At 36.3% G+C, this 27,524-nt stretch overlaps 1 protein-coding gene across 2 annotated transcripts in view; it reads left to right on the forward strand.

Annotated features, from left to right (window-relative positions):
- Window positions 1–27,524, forward strand: part of TRHDE (thyrotropin releasing hormone degrading enzyme) — a 405,202-nt gene that overhangs the window by 345,722 nt on the left and 31,956 nt on the right. For both annotated transcript variants that reach the window (XR_010932493.1, XM_067697363.1), the window contains exons 13-15: window positions 8,803–8,950; window positions 10,817–10,914; window positions 11,381–11,488. Coding sequence is in view for 1 of the 2 variants with exons in the window: in XM_067697363.1 (XP_067553464.1) it covers window positions 8,803–8,950; window positions 10,817–10,914; window positions 11,381–11,488 (354 nt within the window). In the remaining variant the exon portion in view is untranslated. The remainder of the gene's footprint in view (window positions 1–8,802; window positions 8,951–10,816; window positions 10,915–11,380; window positions 11,489–27,524) is intronic.

The following is a 27,524-nucleotide window of genomic DNA, read 5'->3' on the forward strand; positions in this document are numbered from 1 at the left end:
GAATCCTTGCATCCCTGGGATAAATCCCACTTGATCATGGTGTATGATCCTTTTAATGTGTTGTTGGATTCTGTTTGTTAGTATTTTGTTGAGAATTTTTGTATCTATATTCAGCAGTGATATTGCTCTGTAAGTTTCTTTTTTTGTAATATATTTGTGTGGTTTTGGTATCAGGGTGATGGCCTCGTAGGATGAGTATGGGAGAGTTCCTCCCTCTGCTATATTTTGGAAGAGTTTGAGAAGGATGGGTGTTAGCGCTTGTCTAAATGTTTGATAGAATTCACCTGTGAAGCCATCTGGTCCGGGATTTTGTTTGTTGGAAAATTTTTAATCACAGTTTCAATATCATTACTTGTGACTGGTCTGCTCATATTTTCTATTTCTTCCTGGTTCAGCCTTGGAAGGTTATACCTTTCTAAGAATTTGTCCATTACATCCATGTTGTCCATTTTATTGGCATAGAGTTGCATGTAGTAATCTCTAATGATGCTTTGTGTTTCTGTGGTGTCTGCTGTAACTTCTCGTTTTCCATTTCTAATATTATTGATTTGAGTCCTCTCCCCCTTTTTCTTGATGAGTCTGGCTAAAATTTTATCAATTTTGTTTATCTTCTCAAATAACCAGCTTTTAGTTTTATTGATCCTTGCTATTGTTTTCTTTGTTTCTATTTCATTTATTTCTGATCTGATCTTTATGATTTCTTTCCTTCTACTAACTTTGGGTTTTGTTTGTTCTTCTTTCTCTAGTTCCTTTAGGTGTAACGTTAGATTGTTTATTTGAGATTTTTCTTGTTTCTTGAGGTAGGACTGTATTACTGTAAACTTCCCTCTTAGAACTGCTTTTGCTGCATCCCATAGGTTTTGGATCATCGTGTTTCCATTGTCATCTGTTTCTAGGTATTTTTTGATTTCCTCTTTGTTTTCTTCAGTGACCTCTTGGTTTTTTAGTAACGTACTGTTTAGCCTCCATGTGTTTGTGTTTTGTATGTCTTTTTCCCTGTAATTGATTTCTAACCTCATAGAGTTGTGGTCGGAGAAGATGCTTGATATGATTTCAGTTTTCTTCAATTTACTGAGGCTTGATTTGTGACTCAAGATGTGATCTATCCTGGAGAATGTTCCGTGTCCACTTGAGAAGAAAGCGTAATCTGCTGTTTTTGGAAGGATATTTCCAAGGATATTTTGGAAGGATAATTCATATAAATATGAATTAAATCTATCTGGTCTATTTTGTCATTTATAGCTTGTGTTTTCTTATTAATTTTCTGTCTGGATGATCTGTCCATTGCTGTAGGTGAGGTGTTAAAGTCCCCCACTATTATTGTGTTACTGTCAATTTCCTCTTTAATAGCTGTTAGCATTTGCCTTATGTGTTGAGGTGCTCCTGTGTTGGGTGCATATATATTTATAATTGTTATATTTTCTTCTTGGATTGATCCCTTGATCACTATGTAGTGTCCTTCCTTGTCTCTTGTAACATTCTTTATTTTAAAGTCTATTTTACCTAATACGAGTATTGCTACTCCAGCTTTATTTTGATTTCCATTTGCATGGAATATCTTTTTCCATCCCCTCACTTTCAGTCTGAATGTGTCCCTAGGTCTGAAGTGGGTCTCTTGTAGACAGCATATATATGGGTCTTGTTTTGGTATCCATTCAGCGAGCCTGTGTTTTGTTTGGAGCATTTAATCCATTCACATTTAAGGTATTGATACATATATTCCTATTGCCATTTTCTTAATTGTTTTGGGCTTGTTTTTGTAGGTCCTTTTCTTCTCTTGTGTTTCCCGCTTAAAGAAGTTCCTTTAGCATTTTTTGTGGAGCTGGTTTGATGGTGCTGAATTCTCTTAGCTTTTGCTTGTCTGTAAAGCTTTTGATTTCTCCATCAAATCTGAATGAGATCCTTGCTGGGTAGAGTAATCTTGGTTGTAGGTTCTTCCCTTTCATTACTTTAAATGTATCATGCCACTCCCTTCTGGCTTGTAGAGTTTCTGCTGAGAAATCAGTTGTTAACCTTATGGGAGTTCCCTTGTATATTATTTGTTGTTATTCCCTTGTTGCTTTTAATAATTTTTCCGTGTCTTTTATTTTTGTCAGTTTGATTACTATGTGTCTCGGTGTGTTTCTCTTGGGTTTATCCTGCCTGGGACTCTGTGCTTCCTGGACTTGGGTGGCTATTTCCTTTCCCATATTAGGGAAGTTTTCGACTATAATCTCTTCAAATATTTTCTCAGTTCCTTTCTCTCTCTCTTCTCCTTCTGGGACCCCTATAATGGGAATGTTGGTGCGTTTACTGTTGTCCCAGAGGTCTCTTAGTCTGTTTTCATTTCTTTTCATTCTTCTTTTTTTATTCTGTTCTGTGGCAGTGATTTCCACCATTCTGTCTTCCAGGTCACTTATCCATTCTTCTGCCTCAGTTATTCTGCTGTTGATTCCTTCTAGTGTATTTTTCATTTCACGTATTGTATTGTTCATCTCTGTTTGTTTGTTCTTTAATTCTTCTAGGTCTTTGTTAAACATTTCTTGCATCTTCTCGATTTGCCTCCATTCTTTTTCTGAACTCCTGGATCATCTTCACCATCATTATTCTGAATATGTTTTTCTGGAAGGTTGCCTCTCTCCACTTCATTTAGTTGTTTTTCTGGGGTTTTATCTTGTTCCTTCATCTGGTACATAGTCCTCTGCCTTTTCATCTTGTCTGTCTTTCTGTGAATGTGGTTTTTGTTCCACAGGCTGCAGCATTGTAGTTCTTCTTGCTTCTGCTGTCTGTCCTCTGGTGAATGAGGCTATCTAACAGGCTTGTGCAAGCTTCCTGATGGGAGGGACTGGTTGTGGGTAGAGCTGGGTGTTGCTCTGGTGGGCAGAGCTCAGTAAAACTTTAATCTGCTTGTGTGCTGATGGGTGGGGCTGAGTTCCCTCCCTGTTGATCATTTGGCTTGAGGTGACCCAGCACTGGAGCCTACAGCACCTTTGGTGGGCTAATGGCAGACTCTGGGAGGGCTCACACCAAGGAGTACTTCCCAAAACTTCTGCTGCCAGGGTCCTCGTCCCTGTGGTGAGCCACAGCCACCCCCAACCTCTGCAGGAGACCCTCCAACACTAGCAAGTAGGTCTGGTTCAGTCTCCTATGGGGTCACTGCTCCTTCCCCTGGGTCCTGATGTGCACACTCCAAGAGTGGAGTCTCTGTTTGCCCCAGACCTGTTGAAGTCCTGCAGTCAAATCCTGCTAGCTTTCAAAGTCTGATTCTCTGGGAATTCCTCCTCCCCCTGTTGGACCCCCAGGCTGGGAAGCCTGATGTGGGGCTCAGAACCTTCACTCCAGCGGTTGGCCTTCCATGGTATAATTGTTCTCCAGTTTGTGCGTCACCCACCCAGCAGTTATGGGGTTTGATTTTATTGTGATTGAGCCCCTCCTACCATCTCGCTGTGGCTTCTCCTTTGTCTTTGAATGTAGGGTATCTTTTTTTTTTAATTTCATTTATTTATTTATTTATTTATGGCTGTGTTGGGTCTTCGTTTCTGTGCGAGGGCTTTCTCCAGTTGTGGCGAGCGGGGGCCACTCTTCATCGCAGTGCGCGGGCCTCTCACTGTCGCGGCCTCTCTTGTTGTGCAGCACAAGCTCCAGATGCGCAGGCTCAGTAGTTGTGGCTCATGGGCCTAGTTGCTCTGCGGCATGTGGGATCTTCCCAGACCAGGGCTCGAACGCGTGTCCCCTGAATTGGCAGGCAGATTCTCAACTGTGCCACACCAGGGAAGCCCTGTAGGGTATATTTTTTGTGAGTTCCATCATCCTGTTGATGATTGTTCAACAGTTAGTTATGATTCTGGTGCTCTCGCAAGAGAGAGTGACCGCACGTCCTTCTACTCTGCCATCTTGAACTTACAATATTGAGTGCCTATTTTGAACTAGATTCTGCAGTAGGCTATGGGGATAAAAAGATGGGTAAAAAGAATGCTTCATTTCCTTACAGATCTAAGTCCAGTGAGTGAGAAAGATAGTATCATGATAAAATTCTGATTAATATCATGATATTTATTATGAATAGGGGTGTTATCAAGGTGTTATGTGAGGTCAAAAAATAGGTGCCTAAGTCAGTTTTGGGAGAGGGCTTCCTGGAAAAAAAAGCAACAGGAGGACAAGGGACTATGAGACTCCTTTTTGTACACTTCATGTTTGTAATTTTGTGGGGCTGCAAGTAAGTATAGCTGTCCCTTGGTATCCTTCAGGGATTGGTTTCAGGAACCCCCACAAATACGAAAATCCTCCAGTGCTCAGGTCCCTTATATAAAATGGCATAGTATTTGCATATAACCTGTGTACATCATCCAGGATACTTTAAATCATCTCTAGATTAATACTTATAATACCAAATACAATGTAAATTTTATGTAAGTATTTGTCAGTATGCAGCAAATTCAAGTTTTGCCTTTTGGAACTTTCTGTAATTTTGGCATTTTTTATCCCAAATATTTTTTATCTACAGTTGGTTGAATCCACTGATACAGAACCCGTGGATGTGGAGGGCCGACTGTAACTTCCTTTTCACCTCTGCTGCAGGCAACAGTTGCCAGTGCCTGAATCATATCTTTATTTTCTCTGGGAAATGACCAGATGGACCCATGGTTGACACAGATAACTCTCCTGTGTAGTTGCCTCTTTATTCTATGGTACTCCGAGGACTAGTGGAATTTTCAATCTCCATCATAGGATCTTCCCACAAAGAGCACATTGAAGTCTTTTAATAATGAATAACAAAGAATAGTAGATAAAATAGTAAACTTCTTAATTAAGCATTTCAGTAATTGCTTTAAAAATCTATGCCCTAGGGTTTCCCTGGTGGCGCAGTGGTTGAGAGTCCGCCTGCCGATGCAGGGGACACGGGTTCGTGCCCCGGTCCGGGAAGATCCCACATGCCGCGGAGCGGCTGGGCCCGTGAGCCATGGCCGCTGAGCCTGCGCGTCCGGAGCCTGTGCTCCACAACGGAGAGGCCACAGCAGTGAGAGGCCCGCGTACCGGAAAAAAAAAAAAAAAAAAAAAAATCTATGCCCTAAGGGACAGTTAAAGTATCTTCTCCATATAGGGTGAAATAATGTAGTAGGCTATTTATTGGCTTTAAATGAATATTCAATTAATGAAAACTTGAATATGATGCTCTGAAAAGTAGTTTTGGATCTTAGGTGAAAACAAAGCCAGCTAAGATCAGTGCACTTTAGCATCAGCTAATATAGTCTGATTTTAATCTCCTTCTTATAAAAATATTCTCTTGTATGCCTAAAAATATATTTCATTGCAAGCTCCCGTAAATTAGAGAAGGAGGAGGGGAGGGTATGTGTGTTGAGGGGGGCAGAGATGGGAGGAAGAAATGTATAGGTACAATAGGCAATCTTTTATCCATTTCTTAAACTTTCCTCATTCGCTTCTCTTCTCCATTGTCTTTTCTTGATTCCTAACTCATTTCTTATGCCAAGCCCTTCCTCAACAGTAGAGAAGATAAATATCATCTACAATTTCTTCCTAAAAGATTAATAAAACATATTTAGTTATACATGAAATATTCTTTAAATTTGCTAATTCCACCCCCCACCTCCATTTTTTAGCAACATTTCCCTGTGATGATGCAAATTTAAGGAAACTGCATTTCAGCATCAGGCCCCTAAATGTGCTCCCTTCCGGGCTGATTACTTTGAGCTAATGTCATGTTCCATTCACTGGGATTCCACACACTTCCCCTATATTGATTACTTTATCAGTAGTAGTAATCACAGATATCATTATCAGCCAATTACGCAAACACATATCTAAACTAGGTAACTTATTCACCAACATTATCTCTTACAAGTCTTAATTTTGTAATGAAGCTGATTATCCTCTTATCCAATTGAGTAAAGCTACATATTTTGATTTAGTAGGCTAGATGCAAGTATATTGGATTATATAGTAGATGATTACTTACATATGTTTGTAACAATGCAAAATGAGGGCAATTTGAGTGTAATCTGTTTCTTATTCTATTTGAGGACTGCATTAGAGAAGCTAGCTGCTTTAAAAAAAAACAGACCCAAACATATATTCGGATCAAAAACAATAGAAGTGTATTTCCTGCTCACATAACAGAACTGGGTGTGAGAACTGGTACTTGGGGATGCAGTCATCCAGAGACCCAGGTGGGTTTCTGGCATGTTCAATACAAGAGTTCAATACAAGGTCATCCTGGAAGATTCATTTTAGGGAAAAAGAACATGGAGGAGCCAATGAAAGATGTCTATGGGCTGACCTTGACAGTGAGGAATGCTTATATTCTACAGGCTAGAGCTTAGTCACGTGACCACACATAACTATTTTTGGTGAGCAGTTAGCAATTTTTGGCATAAGCACTCAAAACAGAACCTGCTTCATTTCTTCATTTAATGAATACTTTTCTTTACTTGTCATTATTTGGATATCTATTAGGCTTGCTTTGCTTTAATTTTCTAACTCTGTGTCAGATGACCTATAAAACCTAGATCCAAGCTCTGACTCTTAGAAGATTTGTACATATCAAACAATTGAAGAGTGGGGAATATAAAAATTATAAGTTTTTTTTTCAAAATTTTAAACAAATACATTATGCCCATATTGTGGTAATAATTTTTTCAGCAGGCTAAATTATAGATAACTAGGTTAGAATAAAAGGGTTTTGGAGCTAAAAAAGATATCTCCTAGTTCAACCCTCTTATTTCACAGATAAGGAATGTGGGGCTTGGAGAGATGAATTTGTTTAATTGTTCAGGAGGCGCTCGTGGTTCCAGGCTCGTCCTCAGTTTCATGCTCTTCCTTGGGTCCAAGTCTCTTTTCATAACATTATTTGTCATGTTTTTAAATTTGTAGTTATATTTCTCACAAAACATAAGTCATTGAAAGATGTCCACCCGTTTATAGAGAAGAAACGAAACATAATAAATTATAACTGACATAAGGTAGTTATGTCAGTGAGAAAATAGACCCAAACACCTTTTTTGATTTTCCAAACTTACTTGAAGGGCCCTAATAAATTAGCTACATACTAAAGATTCTTTTTTTTCTAATACCTTATTTTTCTTGTTTCCTCAACAAAAGAATAATGGCTTCTAGATAAATCTTATTCAACTAAAATTATATAATCCATGGCATGGGGATTACATAATTTTAGAGGAGGCAAATTTATGATCACCATGCTAATGAATATCTAGAATTAAAAATTCAGGGGAAACAAATTATGAAATCTGAAATACTGGAAGCTGTGTTACTTTTAAGGAAAAAAACCAAATCATTACTTTTAAAACCCTTGTAAGCAAAAGTTAACTGTTCTATTATGGTGCTACATTAGCAAAACTATGCAGTTTCTTATTTAGTTGTTGCTGCCTTAGCCTAATTTCATGCTATTTCTGCAAGGATGTATAAAATGGAAACTGTACAAGAAAAGTGGCACAAATCTAGATGGAGTCCAAATCATACAAACTCTAGGAAATTTTATGGAAATGTAGAAATTTGGGGTTATTTTCATCATTCTTATTTATGTCAGACATTAACTGTGGTTGATCTTATACCAGGAGTGAACCAAAATCATTAGAGTGATGCTTGTTCATTTATTAAATCCAATAATCTTCAGAATTGGTTTATTATGAACATTATAAACACAGCTGCAAGTTAATATTTGTCTTTAGAGTAGTTTTTGCTTATCACACAAGGAAAAACTAAATAATCTGGCAAACTTGTTCGAAATGAAGATAAGAGAAGGCTTTGCTCTCTCCCTGTCCACCTTCTACCAAACACAAATAAAAAGGTCCATCTAATTTTGTGATGCCACAAAGAATAATGGTATGAAATGTAGGTAAAGAAGATAACCAGGCTTTGGTTGCTTTCATGTTTACCTATCCCCTGTGTTAAAAGTCTGCATTCAGTTGATTATTAATGTAAAAAAAAGATCAGCAAAATACATAGTGTATTGTCATTTATATTGCTTTGATTTGCAAGGATTTTATATGCAACCTACTGTAGATTTTATATGTAGTCACTTCTTTCTGGATCCTCTTTTGGATATACCCTCTTTAAATGTGGGCAGCATGTGTTCAGATAGCTTTAAAAAGCTACAGTTTCATATTTTCCAAAGAATCTGACATTGGTCCCCACAGTGACACAGCATCTATTGAAAATAATAAACGGGAAGAGTCTATTTCTTTAACATTTTTGTAATTTGGACTTAAAATCTAACTCTAATCTTCATAGGTGTTATAGAAAGCGTTTATTTTTTTAAACAGGAAGGTTTGAAAAATGCTTGTATGGTAATGTAACATAGATACAGTCAAAACTGTAAATTGCTATTTTAATTTGATTATCCTTTTGAAAACAACCTGGATTAAATAGCATTTATACAGAGCTACATGAAAAGTAAAGAGAATGCATTGAGAAACCAGAATTTCATTTCAGTAATCAATTATTTTCAATTACTTGTGACTGCTGAAATGTTTCTGTGAAGGAAAATACCTAGAGTTGATTTATTCAAATTCCACAATTCTTTCCTTTTTAAAAACATGCATTCTGATATTTTTGTGTTCATTCAAATTTTTAACTCCCCAACTGTGTATGTATTAAGGGACATTGGCATCCTAAGTAGGACTATATTTAAAAAGTGAGTAATTTTATTTTTATAGTACTGAGTATGGCTTCTTTATACTGTGATGAATCTTGCTTTCTGCCTTTTATTTGCATAAGTAAAATCTTCATTTTTGCATCATCATGTGTCTTTTCTGCATATAATTAATATTAACTTTTTTGGCTGTGCAGAGCTGGCTATTTGCCTCAGAATATTCCCCTGGAGATTATCAGATACCTGTCTGAGGAGAAGGATTTTCTTCCTTGGCACGCCGCCAGCCGAGCTCTTTATCCTCTAGATAAATTACTGGACCGCATGGAGAAATACAATGTCTTCAATGTAAAAAGATATATTTTCTTCTTTCTTATTTTCAGAAGATAAACTGTTTTCTCATTATTACTATATTCAACTGATCCTGAGTTATTTTAGTTCCTTCTAATTTGTGCTATTTTTGTCCTGATCTTCTATGCAATGCCAATGGCAAATTGTTGAAGAAGAAATGTAATACACGCTACTTTTTGTTCTAGCCTAAAAGTGTCAATTAAGCTTAAATGCCTCAGAATTTAAGAACAAATACACATGGCACATCCTTAAAGTTCAAACTTACTTCCCTAGAGTTAAAGAGCTCTGTGTTCACAAAGGACTTAACCTGGGGAGAGGGATCCAAAGATCTTCACAGAATATAGACAGTTTCAGTAAAGATTCTTAGTCATTAGTTTTAACCAAAAGGACATAGTAAATTCAATTCACTTCCTTAATTAACAAGGATAAGATCAACATTGAGGCAAAAGCCCATTCATAATTGGGTCCAAGGGGATATAGGAGAGCAAACAACAGATAATCCAAATAGACCTGAAGACATGACAAACATTCCAAAATGTTACCTCACCAGATTTTCTAAGCTTGAAGACTAGAAAACCAGAATTGCACTGCTGACACCACCTAATCTAATGTAATAATCATTTTGAATAAGATTAGGATTAAGTACTGCTAATGAGCTTTTGATTCCAAAATTTCTTATCACCAGTGAAGCTTTGCATATGAGAATATGTCTCTGTAACTCCTGTCACCTTTGGGCACTATTTATTTCTTTTTAGTTATTTCAAGACTCTGCCCTGTGTCTTATAAAATCATCCTAATTTATGACATACTGGGCTCTGCTAATTAACCTACACATTTGAAATGACTCGAGACTAGATTGCTATGACATGAAATCTGTTTATTAGAGCCATCTAAATTGTGTGATGTCCATAAGAGTTGCTTCTTTCTATTTTATACAAAACCTACATGAAAGCACCTCTGTTTTAATATTTTTTTTTAATGGGAATAATCCTGGCTTGACTGTTCATTGTTGTTAGTTTTGTCTAAGCCCTTGAAACAGACATGCGTGGAAATGTATCATTACAGTTATGGTATAATTTTTATCTGCTGGAGAAGGACTTATTACTCTTCTCTTTTCTTCTTAATACAGAGACACTACAATATTAAACTTATGTAAAGCAAAATACATTTTTGTGTATATTTGCACTTTAGTATATCATGTCAGACACCTCATTTTCAATAAAAGTTAAGAATTGCTTTTACTGTAATTTCAGTGCTTTCGTTCCATTGACAAAATCCAAGGACCACATTAAAGTGAGGAGAGCAATCTTACCTTGCTACTGATATTTAAATATATCATTAGATGAATGGATTTTCACTTTGAAATACCACATCATTTTACTAAAGAGTGTTCTGTGTACGTCAGGTTCAAAAAGGCTAGGCTATTGACTGGGCTTATAGCACAGTTTTGCATTAAATATGGTCTATTGACATAAAACACATAAATATTAGGTGCTCATTTTCACAAACTATATCTACATACATTTGTGTATATGTATATATGGTTTCATTATCAATATTCCTCACTTTTCTTGTTCTGCAAAAATCATCATCTCAAATATTTAATAGTGCAAATTACTTAATTGTTCAGTAGGAAGTAAAGAGTAGACTTCCATCATTGCAACTGTATTTTACACTAATTTTCTATATTTGAAATATCAAGTTGAATAAAATTATAATAGAGCATTACCATGCCCATAATTTTACTGATATTTCAAAGTTGGTTCATTTAGAAAATATTTTAATTTTACTGTATAATTTTACTTGTCAGCATGGAGTGATTTGAAAATGATATTATCTTTATTTCTCCTACTCCCCATTTAGGAATATATTTTAAAGCAAGTTGCAACAACGTACATCAAGCTTGGTTGGCCAAAAACCAATTTTAATGGATCTCTTGTTCAAGCATCCTACCAACATGAGTATGGTTTTATTTTCTTACTTGCTTTTTTCCCCCAGAACTGTACAGTAACACACCACTAAAACCACTGTGACTTTAGCAGCATGAGACGATCTTACTTTCATTCTGCATCTTTCATTTCCCTCTCCTGGGAGGGCTTCTGATGGGCAGCACAGTTTCCACCACCTGGTACTGAGAACAAAGGCTTTTCTTTGCCATGTTTTAATTTAAGATCTGCCTCTATTGGTAAAGTTGAGATCTGAACCCGTACCCCTCACTATAGTACTGTTTCCAGAGAAGACTTTTTTATGTATAACTTCTACTCTGCTTAGTTATCTCTTGCTCAGCAAAATGGAATTTCCATATCTGAAAATTAATTTTGTGCTGATTATTTACTTATCTACTGTAATGTAGTGTAATGAGTTTCCTTTTCTCTCTAGATATTAACACTGTTTGTTAATTTTTCTTTTCCTTTTGATGATACCCAGAGAGCTACGTAGAGAAGTTATAATGCTAGCATGTAGTTTTGGCAACAAGCACTGTCACCAACAGGCATCAACGCTTATTTCAGATTGGATTTCCAGCAACAGAAACAGGTAAGTTGAACCAAATCCTGTATTTCTGATATGATTTATACTGCTTTCAGATTCTCAGTGGATGCATTTCATTTATCAACTGGAGAAAAACAAGACAAGAAAAAAACACTGCAAAACTTTGTTTCAGGTTCACAGCTTACAAAGCAACAGCATGAAAGCCACAATACACATATCTTTGGAATGTTTTATGTAGTTTTAAACTACCTTTCTTATCCAGACTTATTCTTCAACTATAGGGTGTCACCTTATTTTAAATTTTGATAGCTTTGCTATCCCATGAGAACAAAATAAATTTAGATCAAACTCTAAGGTTCTTTAGAAAGGTTGTGGTATTTATTTATAAAACAACTGTGAGCATTTTGATATAAATGAAGTAGCACAGCAAATGTTAACATTAAAACCTAAAAACAAAAAGGTTATGGAAAACCTTTACTCTTTTAGTGACCCTTGACAGAAACTTTAAACTTGTATCTTGGAATTTCACAGTACAGTATTTTAATACATAATGTGAGGTTAAAAATATTTAATAGTATTATTATTATTATTTTTGTGTGGTACATGGGCCTCTCACTGTTGTGGGCTCTCCCGCTGCGGAGCACAGGCTCCGGACGCGCAGGCTCAGCGGCCATGGCTCACGGGCCCAGCCGCTCCGCGGCATGTGGAATCTTCCCGGACCGGGGCATGAATCCGTGTCCCCTGCATCGGCAGGTGGACTCTCAACCACTGCACCACCAGGGAAGCCCTAATAGTATTATTTTTGATTTAATTTAAATATTATACTGAATGTCAGTTGTTAATGTTAATGAAAAGAATATTAAATGTATGAAATAATCAAAGATCGGTGATCTTCTTACTATAGTTTTCTAAACCTTTTTAGGTGTCTTTGAATTTCCAAGGATCATTATATTACATTTCTTTTTACGCTTTGGGCAATTTATAATCACTCCTCTCCAGTCTTTGTCCACCGTGTTAAAGAGAGTCCGATCAGAAGAATGAGGAGCTAGGGAACAATTTGTTCAGATGATTCTATTTTACATGGTACAGGGGGCTTGTCCCTCATATGAGTGACTGAGATGACCCCATGAGCAACAGAGAAAGAGACTTGTTGTAGAAGAACATTGAGAACCACAGACATGAAAGCCACAGTGTTGTTTATGGAACACAGACAGTGTTATCTGTTTATGGAACAAATTGGTATTTGTCTTGCTGAGAGATGTTTAAGTTTAAATTTAGTACCTGAGTCTAGATCAAAACGTAGCTCTCCTGCTTTAAAAGTCTGTGAGGGAAATCTTTCACTGCATTACTTAGTAATTAATCAGAACATCTCACCTTCTCTAGAGTTTTCCTGTTTTCTCTTTAAGTTAATCGGTCTTAGTCGTACTCTGAGCTAAGAAGGAAAATATTTTATCACTATTATCTCTCAATGGAACCATCATACACTTGAAGACAGTGATTAAATCCCTCATCACTCTTCTTTAGAACTAAAGCAAATTCATTTGTTAAACTTAGACTAATGATTATCCTTTTTGCTAAGTCTTCTGAAAATTATTATATTAGACTTAAAATGTTATAAAACTTTTTTCCTATTTTTTGCCACCTCATTCAGTTCTACCACATTAATTAGGCTATGAAAACTTAAACATTTATCCAAAACCAATACATCCAAAATTTGATTAAGATATATAATCATATATACATTTGAGGGAAAAAAGGTGATATATGCTATTTGAAGATTGTGGTCTCAACTCTCCTCCCCTTTGTTTTTTGTTTCATTCTTTGTTTGTTTTATTTGGCTACAGACGCATAAGTCTTTTCTCAGAGCTGATAGCTGTTTTTGAACCCTTTCATGAATATACCCATACTCACATATATTCTCGCCATTGTATTAAAATTGAACTTGTACCGTTGCATTACCACAATTTCTCTAGACAGTATTCAAGCCGGACATCACTTTCTACATTTAAAAATATAGCTATTGGGGAAAATCTATTCTTAAAATAATTCATTCATTTACCAAAATTTTATTGAGTGATTCTCAATAGCACCTGGTAACCAAAAGTCAAAGAGAAGAGGCAGAGCTCAAAATGAATAGGAGATGCAGCTCTATAAACAAATAGTGGTACTTTGAAGCAAGAACTAAGCACAGGACAGAGTGTGAACACACAGCAGGGAGGGGTTACTGCCTTGGAGACACTGCATTCTTCCTCATGAAGGATGAGTAGGACTTTGTCAGCTGATAGGGCTGAGTGAGGCAGCGGTAGGTGTGTATGAGTGTGTGAGGCGGGTGGATGCAGATTCCAGACAGAAGGAAGGCACATGGATTGATGTGTAAGGAGTGCAGCAATATTTGATTTGTGAGTTTGAACCATCGATCACCTCCATAATTCTCTTATAAATGAAAGTGTCAGCTCATTTCAGTTTTGATAACCCTGCCATTTATTCATGGTAAAATAATTAAATTGGGGCCTAATAATATTTTAAGGTTCTTTTGTTATTTCCTTCATCATTTTTATATTCTCCTGCTTTGCTTTCTTTTGTAACTGGGCAAGTAAACCTGCTAAGTGAAACTAACTCTGTGTTTACTAAGGTTTACTCAACTGACCAACCATATGACACGACCCAGCATACACAAGTGACTTCCTGCAGGGAGGGTAAATGATACTTACTGAGCTACCTGTGTGTGAAGATCAGAGGTTTAATCTATATTTTGGGGATGACAGCTCAATAATAAAACAATAATGTACTCCTGTTCTTGGTGCTGAGTTTAACTTTCTTAAATTGAGTCAATTAAGGGGAGGGCTAGGTTTCTTTTTAAATGTGCCTGAAGTAACAGACCAGTAAGCTTTGTTTGTTTGCTTGGTTTTGTTTAACTGGAACCTTAAAAATCATCTAAAAAAACCCTCCAAGGGTAATGTAGTTGTATACTAAAAAATTTTGGTCGGAGAGATGCTATGTATTTATGCTAATAAATCTAAAGGACAAGGAGTCATGGAAGTAGCAGGGATTGCAACCTCTGGGGTGCTGTGTTACTCTACAGCCGGATCTTGATATACTGGGGACATAGATCGAATAGGTGGCATTGGATTCAGGAAAATGGAATGGAAAGTTGGTGCAGGGCAGGGTAATGGAACCAAAATGTGCAATGAAAAGCTAGAGATGGTAGCAACAGTGAGAAAAATTCAAGAATTACAGTGGATGATACATTGAATGAGTCGACATTCTGAGCCCTGTTAAAATATTCATATGCTACAGTGTGTTGAATTGTAATGGTGATGTCATGCATACAGACAGATTGAGCTATGTTCCCGTCTTGTTAGTCTGTGGTTTGGGGACGAAGTTCAGCAGAATGCCACATTTCAGAAAAGAGACAAATCACCAAGCATTCGGTAGAGAACAATACAAATGATAAAAAGATCTTGAAAACACCAGCTACAAGAGGAGGTAGTGAGGACTGAGAATTTCACTCTAAAAAAAAAAAGACAGAAAAGATGAAAGCCTTTTTGTATGGATGGATAAAAAGCATAATAAAAGGGACAGAAATTGATTTCTTTCACTGGTTGGTGCAAATAAACAAGAACTAATTGGTCTGAGCTTCACTGAGTAAAATAGAGGGGATATATTTTTACTGCAAGTGAATTATTATTTGAAACTGTCTGTATTAAAGCACTGTTGAGATTGTACAGTTAACTGTCCAGGGGTCTCAATAGAGCAATATGCGATTTTCTTTGAATAAAAATTTAACCTGAAGTTAAATGTGTCCACAGTTGACACAGCTCTTAATTTTGTGATAATGTATTATTTTTCAAATAATGTGAAAAGATACAATTTTTTCTTTTTTTAAAAAATTTTTATTTGAGCATAGTGGATTTACAGTCTTGTGTTAGTTTCAGGTGTACAGCAAAGCGAATCAGTTATACATATAGATATAGCCACTCTTTTTTAGATTCTTTTCCCAGATAGGTCATTATAGAGTATTTTCCCTGTGCTCTATAGTAGGTCCTTATTAGATACCCATTCTGTATGTAGTAGTGTGTATATGTCAGTCCCAATCTTCCAATAAAGCTTTAAGCCAAGACACAGTAAAGATTTAAAGTGTTTAATTTTAAAAACAGTATTCAATGGTGATATCCATTCCCTAACATATAAATTGATAACTGGTATCAATACCCTACTTAAAAGGTACCCTAAAAGAGCAGAATACCTTGTACATTGTGGGAAATTTAAAATGTTTAGTGAATTGAAATTAATTGGAAATTCATTTTTAAATTGAAAAAATTAAGGCCATTTTATAATAAAATTTGTAAGTAGAGGAGAATCTCTGGAGCTTTGCAGCATACATAATACTGCAATAATAAGCTTCACTACTCATGCAATTAATTATAATGTTACCAATATTATTGTCTTTAACAATGATAATCATAATGAAAACTATATCTATTTTATTGAGTATTTATTACATTTCAGGATTGGGCTAAGTGCTTTTGGTGCATGATCCCGTCATTCTTTTTTTTATTTTTTTTTTTTGCTGTACGCGGGCCTGTCACTGCTGTGGCCTCTCCCGCCGCGGAGCACAGGCTCCGGACGCGCAGGCCCAGCGGCCACGGCTCACAGGCCCAGCCGCTCCGCGGCATGTGGGATCCTCCCGGACCGGGCACAACCCACGTCCCCTGCATCGGCAGGTGGACCCTCAACCACTGCGCCACCAGGGAAGCCCTGATCTCATCATTTTTATTTTCATTTTTATAGAAGAGAAATCCAAAACTTTGAAAGGTTATGCAACTTGCCAAGATTATGTAACAATAGGTGGCAGATCTGGGCTTCCGTCCCTAGCCTGTCTACTTTCTACCCCTACTGCCGGTAATTCTGTGGTGGTATATCAAATTCCATACATCAGTAATAGATGTTTGTTCAAAAAAAAAAAAAAAGCAAAAAAGACACCCAAGAGAACTCAAGTACTCTCTGCAGTGAGTGTAAGCAAAAGTTTTATGCTACACTGTATAAGCCTGTGGTCTCTAACCTGATTGTGCACAAGAATCCCTGGGGGGACTTGTTAAACAGTTTGTGCTGAGCCCCACCTCCAGAGCTCTGATTCAGTAGGTGAAATGGGGCCCAAGAATTTGTATTTATAACAAGTTTCCAGGTGATGCTGATGCTGCTAATCTGGGGACCACACTTTGGGAACCGTTGGTATTAGGAACGGTTATGGTCTTCAGAGTCAAAGACACCATGATCAAACTGCAGCTGTTCAACTAAATTAACTTAGGAAAATCACTTGGTTTCATCATCTGAAAAGTGGCAGTACTACTAACAACCAAACAAGTAGTGAGAGTTATGTAAAAGAATGCCTATATAATATCTGACCCTTATAGGAAATTATACATTAATCATCTTTGAAGTTGCCTGCTATTGAATACTTGTTTTGACCGCCCCCCCACCCCCGAGTAATGAGTGGCATGAATTTTAGATGGGGAAAGTAGGAACAGTGTAGAATAGAACAGAATAGGACATTTATAGAAGGCCTTCAATATTAGACTTAACTCTCTATAAGTTTTGAGGATATAAGGATGTGACCTGTAACATAAAATAAAAAACAAAACATTACCAGAGAGACTCTCAGTTAGGAGCAGGGGGACATTTGCCCTTTTCTCCCTGCTTTAAGAAATACTGCCTGTCTTGGCCTCTGGGTAAATATTACATTTTCTTTCCTCCCCTTAATCAGCTGCTATTTACAGTACATGTCCCTCCACCAGCCATAGCGTTTTTTTAATCTCATAGTGTAAAGAGCTCCAGTTAAGCTCCTTTCCTTTGTGTCTGCTCTCTATCCATCAATATTTGCTTTACTTATGTGAGAACGTAAAGGTGGAGGGACAAAGGGCTCTTTCCATTATGGTCTGTATGTGTTCGGCTCTTTCCATTATGGTCTGTATGTGTTTCGGTTCTTCCCTGAAAACATAGATCCTAATTTATTGCCCATGTTTCCAAGTTATTGTCCTATTACCTCTGCTCTTTACACTCCTTTTTGTATTCTTTTTACTGTACATTGACCTACTATAAGTTTTCATAGGCTAATGTTATACCAGCCAGATCTGCCATTTTAGTGGTCAGATACCAGCGTAGTCCTGTTGCAGATGAGTGAACACAGCACGGAGTCTATGTGGAGTAGTGGAAAGGGCAGGGCTGCCCAAACCTCCAGTGAGCTGGGGTGAGGAATTAGGTTTGCTCCTAGTTTGTCATTAGGCAGCTGTGGGTTAAGACAAGTCTGTTAATGGCTCCAAATTTCAACCCTGTTTCTAAAGTGAGAACAAATCTCTAGTGCTTCCATCAGCTCCAACAGTCCACAATTTCACACTCACTGTGCTTGCACATAAATCATAGTTTCCTCACAATGTGTCCACTTTGGGTTCTCTTTTGATTATATAGTTAAAGGGGGAGGTATGTTCATTTATTCATGTATTTGATAAGTATGTATTGAGCAGCTACGATGTATCAGGCACTGTGCTAGACACTTGGAAGGCAGCATTCAAGCAATGCCAGCCCCTGCCACCTGACTGGCATTGAGAATATGTGGTCTGTGCCCTTACCCATCCTAAAGATGAATGCAGGGGCAAGGAGGGAGTGTAGGAGGGAGACAGAAATTGTTCAAAATAATCACATAAAGCTAAAAATGAAACTCAAGTGAGTGCAACCAAGAAGAGATCTGTGGTGTTCTAAGAGACTGTCCTGTAGGAATTTGACCAGATCAGAGAGATCAGGGAAGACTTCCGGCCCTGAGTGCTGGTGTTGGAAATGAAGTGAAGGGGACATATTTGAACATGACTGAGGAAGGAAGAGTGACAGGAGTTAATATAAAAAGTAAGAGAAAGGACTTTTTTTTGACTTTTATCATATGCTTGGGAAAAAGAAAAAACCTTAAAGGATAAACACTTCCTTCTATCACCTTTCTTCCCTAGATATTTTATATTTTAGTAGTTATGGCCAGTCACCTCATTATGAATTGTTGTCTGCATAACTCCAGCACAGAGACTGTTTTGGGAACCTCTGGAATAATTCACAATTATCTTCAAAATCATCACCATCATCGACGTCTTATTATTAATTTGTTCCTCAGTAGTTTTTTAAAGCTAAAACAAAAGATCTTTAACATGCTGCGTCCCTCGCTGTGATGGATGCAGCATTACAGGGCCAAGCTCACCAGTCACATTTGGGTAATGGAATAGCTGGATCATAGTCAACTTGGTTTTTAACTTTCAGCTTTATTTCTAAAATAAAGTGACTTTTCCATAGTAATATCTATTAATGTGACTAATCAGTATTAATTCAGACTCCAACAGTGCTTGATTCATGTACCAAATTTACCCTGAGTAACTGCTGCATCACAGGCATCAGGCTAAAAGTCACGGGATACAGTGATGAGCAAAAGGACACAGTTTCTTCCTTCCTGAAGTTGACAGTCCAATGGGGTAGACTGAGACTAATCAGATGTCGTACGAATACTGTACGATTTTAGTGTATTGAGAACCAGAGGGAGATTTACAAGAAAAGAACAACTTGACCTGTCAGTGAGGCTGACATTCCTGCAGAGTGACAACTGACCTGAGGCCTACAGGAAAGATACACGTTCAGTAGGCAAAGAGGGAAAGGAGATGTTAAGAGGAAGGAACAGTGTATAAAAATGGCCCTCCTTATTAGTTATCTATTTTATATATAGTAGTGTGTATATGTCAATCCCAGTCTTCCAATTTATCCCTCCTCCCTCCCTTCGCCCCCTGGTAACCATAAATTTGTTTTCTACATCTGTGACTCAATCAAGGAACTCTACTCAATACTCTGTAATGACCTATGTGGGAAAAGAATCTAAAAAAGAGTGGACGTATGTATATGTATAACTGATGCACTTTGCTGTACAGCAGAGATTGGGACAATATTGTAAATTAACTACACTCCAATAAAAATTAAAAACAAAAAAGAAAAAGTCACCTAAAAAAAAAATGGCCTTCTTCCTCAACATCATTTCTCAAGATTAAAGTCTTGGTACTTTCAAAAGTTTAGGTGATCGGGCAGACTCTATACTGACCCAAGAACATCCTCTGGAAGTTTTATAATTTCATTTTCAGTTCATCAGGTGGTTTTGTTTTTATTTGCTGAGAAGAGCAAAAATCCCCGTTAATTAATTATGCTCCTTCATCAAAGCTTAAGGGGATTTCTCTTCTAAGATGAGAGTATGTTAACAAATAGAAGTGTTTTGGTAAGCTATGGAGAAGAAGAGCCATATGTGAAATGTAGTAAGTGGGCTTGCTATCTGAATTAATCCAATTGTGAATTCTTTTGTCAGACTGGAAATCTTTTTCATAACCAGTAGTCAATCACTACCTGACTAACCTTTTGTATAAGGAGAGGTCATGTATAAGATTACTTCAGGAGTGGCTATAACTAAATGTAGAAGAGGACTTTATAATCTCTATTCTCCCTATGCTTCTCTGGAATCACACTGAAACTACCACTTGTCCTTGCCATTTGGAGAATTCAATACATGCTAGCTCAGTTCAGTTCGTCATCAGATAAATATTTGACTGAATGACCTACTTGCGGGACTAACTAATTTGGATGTGTTTTTAATTTATTTTTCAGTGTAGCAGGGATTTTAATTGCATTGAGAGCTAATATAAGTGCATAATTCTATTCACTTTTTTACAGTCACATTTAGTTTGTAATCTAAATGCAATAACGATTTTATATTCTAATTTAAAATGCAGAAATAATCATACACTTATTTCCCTTTTCCCAACTGTTTTGGCTTTTCCTGACATTTTACTTAAAAATATTATATTATTGGTCATGCATAGAGGCAAATAGTCAATAGTATTTTTTCAGGGTATTTTAATTTTTACAGAGGTGTGCTTTTGAAAATAACTTGATTTAATTTAACTTTTTTTTTCTTTTCAGTATAATTGGTTTTCCTCCCATTTCTGCCAAAAGTAATTTTCCTATCATGCTAGTATTGTTTGCCTAGTATTTTACCAATTTCAGGCATAACACTATTGAACTTTTGTGTTATCTGTCAAAAGATACGCCTATTGATTAGTTATAGAATAGCTCTATTTTAACTGCCTGACTTTATCACAGTACAAGTACTAAGTAAATATAGATTTACATGGGCAACACAGGGAGCAGTGGTGATTAAACTTACAATAGTAATCATTATTATTTACTAAGCCAGAGCAGAAGCACCAACAAAAATATTTGTAGCTTCCAAAACATTCTTACATACTCACAGACAGTAGGTTATACTGATGGATTCAAGATTCATTGATTACAAGGTTTATTGCAACTACTACCAACCACTATAAAGAAGAAATTTCCTCCACATTTTCCAAAAATAATATAAGCATTGCTATTAGCACTGAGAAGATTCTTTCAGCAATATCAACATTTCCTTTTTATTTATTTTTCCCCCTTGTGATTAAGACTTAGGACTGATTTCATGCATATAAGTTATTCTATCTCAAAATGAAAATAACTCATGGTAGTCTTTCTAATGATAGTGTGATAACATTTACTCAATATTGTGATAATGTTGATGAAAGATCTTCCATAGTCATCAAATATTGTTTTGCGTTACCCATACCTTAAAATATCTGAAAGTGAGAAAGAACTCTGATGACTTGTAATTTCTTGGCAATAATAGGAAAAATAAAAGCACATGCACACACTTGCACGGATTGAATAGTGGCTTCTAGAAGATATGTCTAAATCCTAAACCCCATCAGTGAATGTGACCTTATTTGGAAATAGGATCTTTGCAGATGTAATTAAATTAATGATTCTGAGATGAGACTGCATGGATTTAGGGTGCGCCCTAAGTCCAATGTTGAGTGTCCATATCAGAGACAGAAGAGAAAGAACAGAGAATCACAGAGGGAAATTCATGTGAAGACAGAGGTAGATATTGAAGTTATGCATTTATAAGCCAAGGAATGCGAAGGATTGCCAGATCCACCAGAAGCTAGGAGAGAGGCATGGAACAGATTCCTCAGAATCTGCAGGAGAAAGCAGCCTGCTGACACCTTGATTTTGGACTTCTGGCCATAAGAACTATGAGAGAATAAATTTCTGTTGCTTTAAGCAACCAAGTTTGTGGTAATTTGTTATGGCAGCCATACGAAACTAATACACACAACTTTAGCCTCTGCCTTGCAATCAAAACTTGGTACATAATATTTTGTATTGTGCTGATGAGATTTCATGGAGTGCTACCAATAGATAGCAAATAAGACTTCTAACTTTCGCTAACTTCACCCTGTTCTTACTTAAGATTTTCATCATGAAATGGAGGAATAAAAGAAGATACTGAGAAGGGAGGTTCTTCTTGTTCCTCATAAAATTCAGACATAATTAATATCATGATTCCTCAGAATATTATTTTCTTACTTGTGTAGGAAAAAAAGATGGGAGTGGCCTATCGCATGAAGATAGAATAATATTAGAGATATTCCTAAAATTCACAGCAAAGGACCCATTCTCGTGTTTCAGAATCCCTTCACATCTAAATATTTAGAAAGAGGTTTTTTGTTTTTGTTTTGTGTTTTACTTTCTAGTGACTTGAGGTTCTTTCTATAATTAAAAAACCAAATAGAAAAAATTGAAGTGACTTTTATTTTCATATATAAACAAACCTTGCTTATTTTATGCTGAAACGAACATACAGTGCAGGCATTCAATGTGCACTGTTTTCCCCTTCTCTTTATACACATGCAACGTTATGACCAATACCTGCCAATTACATGTGTATGTGCATACATACATTTCACTTATTTCAGAAAGTCATAACGTTTGAGTTGACTCTTTTAAAGTGTATGTTTTTCTCAGCTATATTATCTCCCAGTGCAAAATTGGCCTTCTAGCTTGTTTTGTAACTTTTTTCATCCACTCTTGCCATTCTCCCTTTCTCCAGACCCCAGCTTCTTTTTTTAATCAATAATTTGATTTTACCTTGTAACAGGACTAGACTTTTTATAACTATATTTAATTATCAAATTTAATTATATACATCCTTATTCCTTAGCATACATACATGTATGATAAAGTTTTTCATGGATTTCACTGCTTTTTCATAGGAGGATCAAAGTGCATTTCAGTGAAACCATAGAACATCCAGGATTTGATGAGAATAAGAATATTTCTCTATTTTTAAAAAGTACAGCATTTTCTTATGCAGTGAATCTAACAATTAAAATTACAAAACATACAGAATTACATTTTGTTCAATGCACAGACACAAACACACACACAGAGAGACTAGTAAAGTTTACTTTAGCCAAATAAAATCTTTTAGTTGGAGACCTTTCAAGTGAGGAAAGTATATTAATTATTGCCTACTCATGACAGTTTACTTGTTATGCCTAAAGAATTAACTAAATGGCTGTAGTTGATTCTTCCCAAGCTGTACAATCAGCCTTATTAACCACAGTGACCTTGACAGTGCATTAGAAATGAAGATAAACCTCATTTGCATAGACCCATACATTTGTCGATGTAGTAATTTGATGGATACAATAAACTGGTGCAATTTTCAACCTTTGTATGAAGAATTCAAGACAATGACTGTTGCTGTAAGTTATTCCTGGGCAACAAGATTTATTTGTTCAGGTGGAGCCCTATGTCATCCAGTGGAGTTTTCATAAACACTCAGCCTGGATCATGATTTGAATGGGAATAGTGCGATGGATTTGCTCTTGTAACTAATGTGTCGTTCCTATCATTACCTTTCATCTTAAAAGTTAACCACAAGTACTGATTCCTAATCATTGTGATTCAGAAAACACCATCTATATTTAGACTTCATATCATAGGAGGCACTTAGATTTACAGTGCTCTGACCTGAGCTAAGTGAAGAAGAAGCTTAAATATTCAAGGATCAGGATAGAGCAGGTTTGAAATTCGTTGGGAAGCCACGGATAATAGGCACGCAATTATCCAGAAACAATTTATCTCCTCTGTAACACAGGCATCTATAAATAGGGCAATTTATCAGCCATTTCACAACTTCTATTACAACTGTATACCTCTTAAGTTGTAAATTACGTTTTTAGAGCTATTTATGCTAGCAGTCTGCTGCTCACTGTTTTAAAGTGAGTCATCATGGATATCTTAATTTTTCTACCTTTGTTATAAACCAGTTCAATTTTTTGGAGGTCTTATGGGTATAATTGATTCTGGATGTCATAAGGGTTCTGAGTTATGAAACGTTAAATAACTTTGTTCTAGGCTTTTCAGTAGAATGTGTTCAAAATCCAGGCCAAAGAAAAATTTTCAACAAATCAAGTCACAAATTCTCCTCTCATTGTGTTTTTTCCCCTTTACCTTTTTGTAGGTCTTTGTCATGACTGTCTTTGTCATTTTTACTCTGAATTTTTTGGCCACTCTGTACATGTCTCATGTGTTCTTTCTTTCTTTCTACTTTTTCTTTGATGTCTTCTTCTTCTTGTCCTTTTTTTTTTTTTTTTTTTTGCGGTACGCGGGCCTCTCACTGTTGTGGCCTCTCCCGCTGCGGAGCACAGGCTCCGGACGCGCAGGCTCAGCGGCCATGGCTCACGGGCCCAGCCGCTCCGCGGCATGTGGGATCTTCCGGGAGGGGCACGAACCCGTGTCCCCTGCATCGGCAGGTGGACTCTCAACCACTGCGCCACCAGGGAAGCCCCCTTGTCCTCTTCTTTTTAATGCTGTCTGAGTCACTTGGTTTCTTTTGTTCTTATGCTTTAGAAATTATATTTTATGAAGTGGTCTTAACAGCCCAGAAACTTAACCCTCTCCATCCCTTTCCCTTCCCAGCCAGTAGAAATAATAGCTACTGTATATATAGGGACTTAAAGGTTTAAAATTTAATGTAATATATATTATTTCAGCATAAGCAAAGTGAACGTCTCTTTTAAAGTACATTTACTTTAATTATAAGAGCCATTTAAAAGGAGTGCAGCTATCTTAAAATATACTCTTGATACATTTGGGATATTAAGAGTTAAAATGACCGACCCATTCCCAGCAATCCTTTGTCTTTCATATGGAAAGAGCAGCATATACCTCTTAGCAAATATGCAAAAATAAAATGTGAAGAGGTTTGGAATATCATTTCAGAACACACTAATTTTAAATATTGTTGGTCTATTGTCCACCAGGTTTCCCCAACTCTATTTTGTTTTGAGGTCCAAAGGGTATTTTGTTTTTTCGTGCTCCAGGTTCAGTGGGAATGAGCAGGCTGTGTGGGCACCAGTGAGAAGACTCTTCAGAAACAGAGCAGCCCCAGCTGATGCATGAAAGGTGCCAGCTGACAGCGTTGCTGTCTCCTGTTCTTTCAGCCACTCACCAACTGCATACTTCACTTGAGATTCTGTTCTTCCTTGGCCATGGGCCTTGTAGAGATACTAAGGAACGATATTCCTTTGGTTGCCAGGGTTTTTGTGTAGATTCAGCAGTGTATTTGATTGACAAGTACACCAGTAAAGTTAGGTGGAATTATAAAAGTGTATTTCATTGTAATGCCTTAAACTTGAGATGTAGTGTCTGTAGTGACTTTTATAATTACTCATTCACTTTTAGCAAGGTTGTCTAAAAACTTTATTTTTGCTTTCTTTGTAGTCCAGAACTCATTTGGGAACGATGGGAATATTTGTTGGCACTGCATCCTAATAATAATAGTAATAAAAGTAATGAGGAGGAGAGATGTTATTACTACCTATTTAGACAATTTTCTATGTCCCCTGTACTTGGCTATGCACAACATTTATCTAAAATCCATACTGAACCCTTGATATGCACCGTTTTCATGTGAATATCAAATGAAACATTATTTCATTTAATCATTGTAACAACCCTGTAAGGAATTATGATTCCCATTTTCCAGATGAGGAAACAGACAGGTAGGTGCAAAAAGTCACACATTCCTTCTAAACAGCTGTCATTTTTATTCAGGATGGCTTTCTTAGCAGCAGTCAAGGGACCAAGAAATCTGGATAGAATGAGAGAGGGGGGTAGCAGACAAGATGGACAGGGTCAGCCTTTGTAAATGCAGGTTATTTTTCAGTCTGATAGTTAAAAGTCTAGGATTGTCTGCCCCAAAAGAAGTAAGAGTGCTTGTACTTATAAGGCAGAGCAAGACACAGAGTATTGGTGAGGAAGCCTCAACCGAAGCTGTCTTCCAATTTTTAGTTAGAATAGGCAAATTATATTTCAAATGAACTGCAAGTTCATTAAAATTAATTAAATGGTGTGCCACACTCTATATCAATGGCATGTGTAGTGCCACTGAAAGAAAGAGGTATTCTTCGAGAGGCCAGTGACTTGAGAATTTTTTTTATTGTCTTTGAAAATAATTAAATCCACATTTCAATGTTAATACGATCACTAATGAAAAGACACTTGTACTAACAGAGCAGGAAGGGACCTTAGAACTCATGTATTTTAGCCCTTGTCCAATTAGGATTAAAAATAAAGCCCAAAGCAATGACCTTGACTTGCCCAGTCCTGGAGGCAGTTACTGGTCAAATTACGTCTACTGAGAACCTGCTTAGAAATAAATAGACCCATATCATGATTAAGCATCAAAATTTATATTTTAAAATAGTGTGTTTTTTTTCTTTTAGCAAGTATAATTTTCCTCTGGGAGATATTTTAACTGTATCATCAGAATTATTTCTATATATTATTCAACAGAATTTTTTATATTGGTATATATTTTATTCTAAAAGTAACAGAATTTTATCTTTATAAATGTAGTTATTTATTTCCAAAGTAACTGTAAACGTTATTAAATTATTAAATTTGAAATATGTGTGTAAAAAAAACACTAGTTACCTATAATCCCCAAACCCAGAGGCTAATGTTGTTAATATTGTTTATCTTTCCAGCCTTTCTTTTTACATACACATTAACGTTTTTCTTTAGATTTAACACAGTGATATTTATATATATATTACACTCTGTCCTTAAAAATATATTTCATCATATTAAATAATATATTTTACCATATCATTAAATATTAATCTATGATATCATTCTTAGTTGCTATTTATATCTTAAACTAGTCCTTTATTGTTATTTTAAATGAGTCCTGATTTTTAACCTCAAAATACAATGCAGCAATGAAAAATTTCATAGCAAAATCTTTGGAAATTTTCCTGTTATTTATCTTAATTTACCAATCTACTTCACAAGTTTCCATTTAATAATTACCAATTTACTATGTTTTAAAATATTAGTCCCACTACCTCACGATTATTATTTAACTCAGTAAAAAATTTTTCGTAAAAGACACATACCTTTAATTTTTCCACTGCTTAATTTTTTAACTTCTACTCCAAAGCTTTTAGTTTTTAGGCATTTGCTTTTGGCAAGGTAGAAAAGGTTAAACATATCACCAAAATGCAAAAAATAAATTATTCCAAAATGATATACTGAATTTTTATGCTGAATTTTAAACTTTTATCATACAAATGAACTCTGTCATCATGCTATTTAAAATGAGAGTAGAATAAAAAACATAGTAGAAGTTACATTAATTAGGTAATCATTTCTGCAAAGTCAGTACCTTAGAAAGATAAAGGCACTTCCTTTGGGCTCAGCATTACCCCATTCATCTTGTAGGAAGGCAGCTAGCAGAGACCAGCTTCCCACATGATAAAATTCCACTAAAAGATTTACTTCTGAGGCAGCAGTTAAAAAGAAATGACCATGGGGGGATTCACATTTTCATAAACAATTTCCATATTCTCTCTCCCTGTAATCCTAATATCAAGAATCTCATAGGCCTCATTTGCACTATTCATAACTGTGAGTTCTGTGGGTTTTTCAGCTCATGCTTTACAAAAACTGAGCTTTTTCATTTGTTCCTGATGACTTTGGTTTATACAAAGAGATCTTAAACTGTCCCCAGAGCAATCATTTTGCTAAAGTGTTGTTAGCGCATCTTTACAAATTTAGCAGCAAAAGGGGGTTTCATTAACAATGGAAATCATTAGGAGCCAAGGACCCTTGGCAAGTTCAG

This window comes from Pseudorca crassidens, chromosome 11, assembly GCF_039906515.1.
Source record: "Pseudorca crassidens isolate mPseCra1 chromosome 11, mPseCra1.hap1, whole genome shotgun sequence".
In the NCBI taxonomy this organism is placed as follows: domain Eukaryota; kingdom Metazoa; phylum Chordata; class Mammalia; order Artiodactyla; family Delphinidae; genus Pseudorca; species Pseudorca crassidens.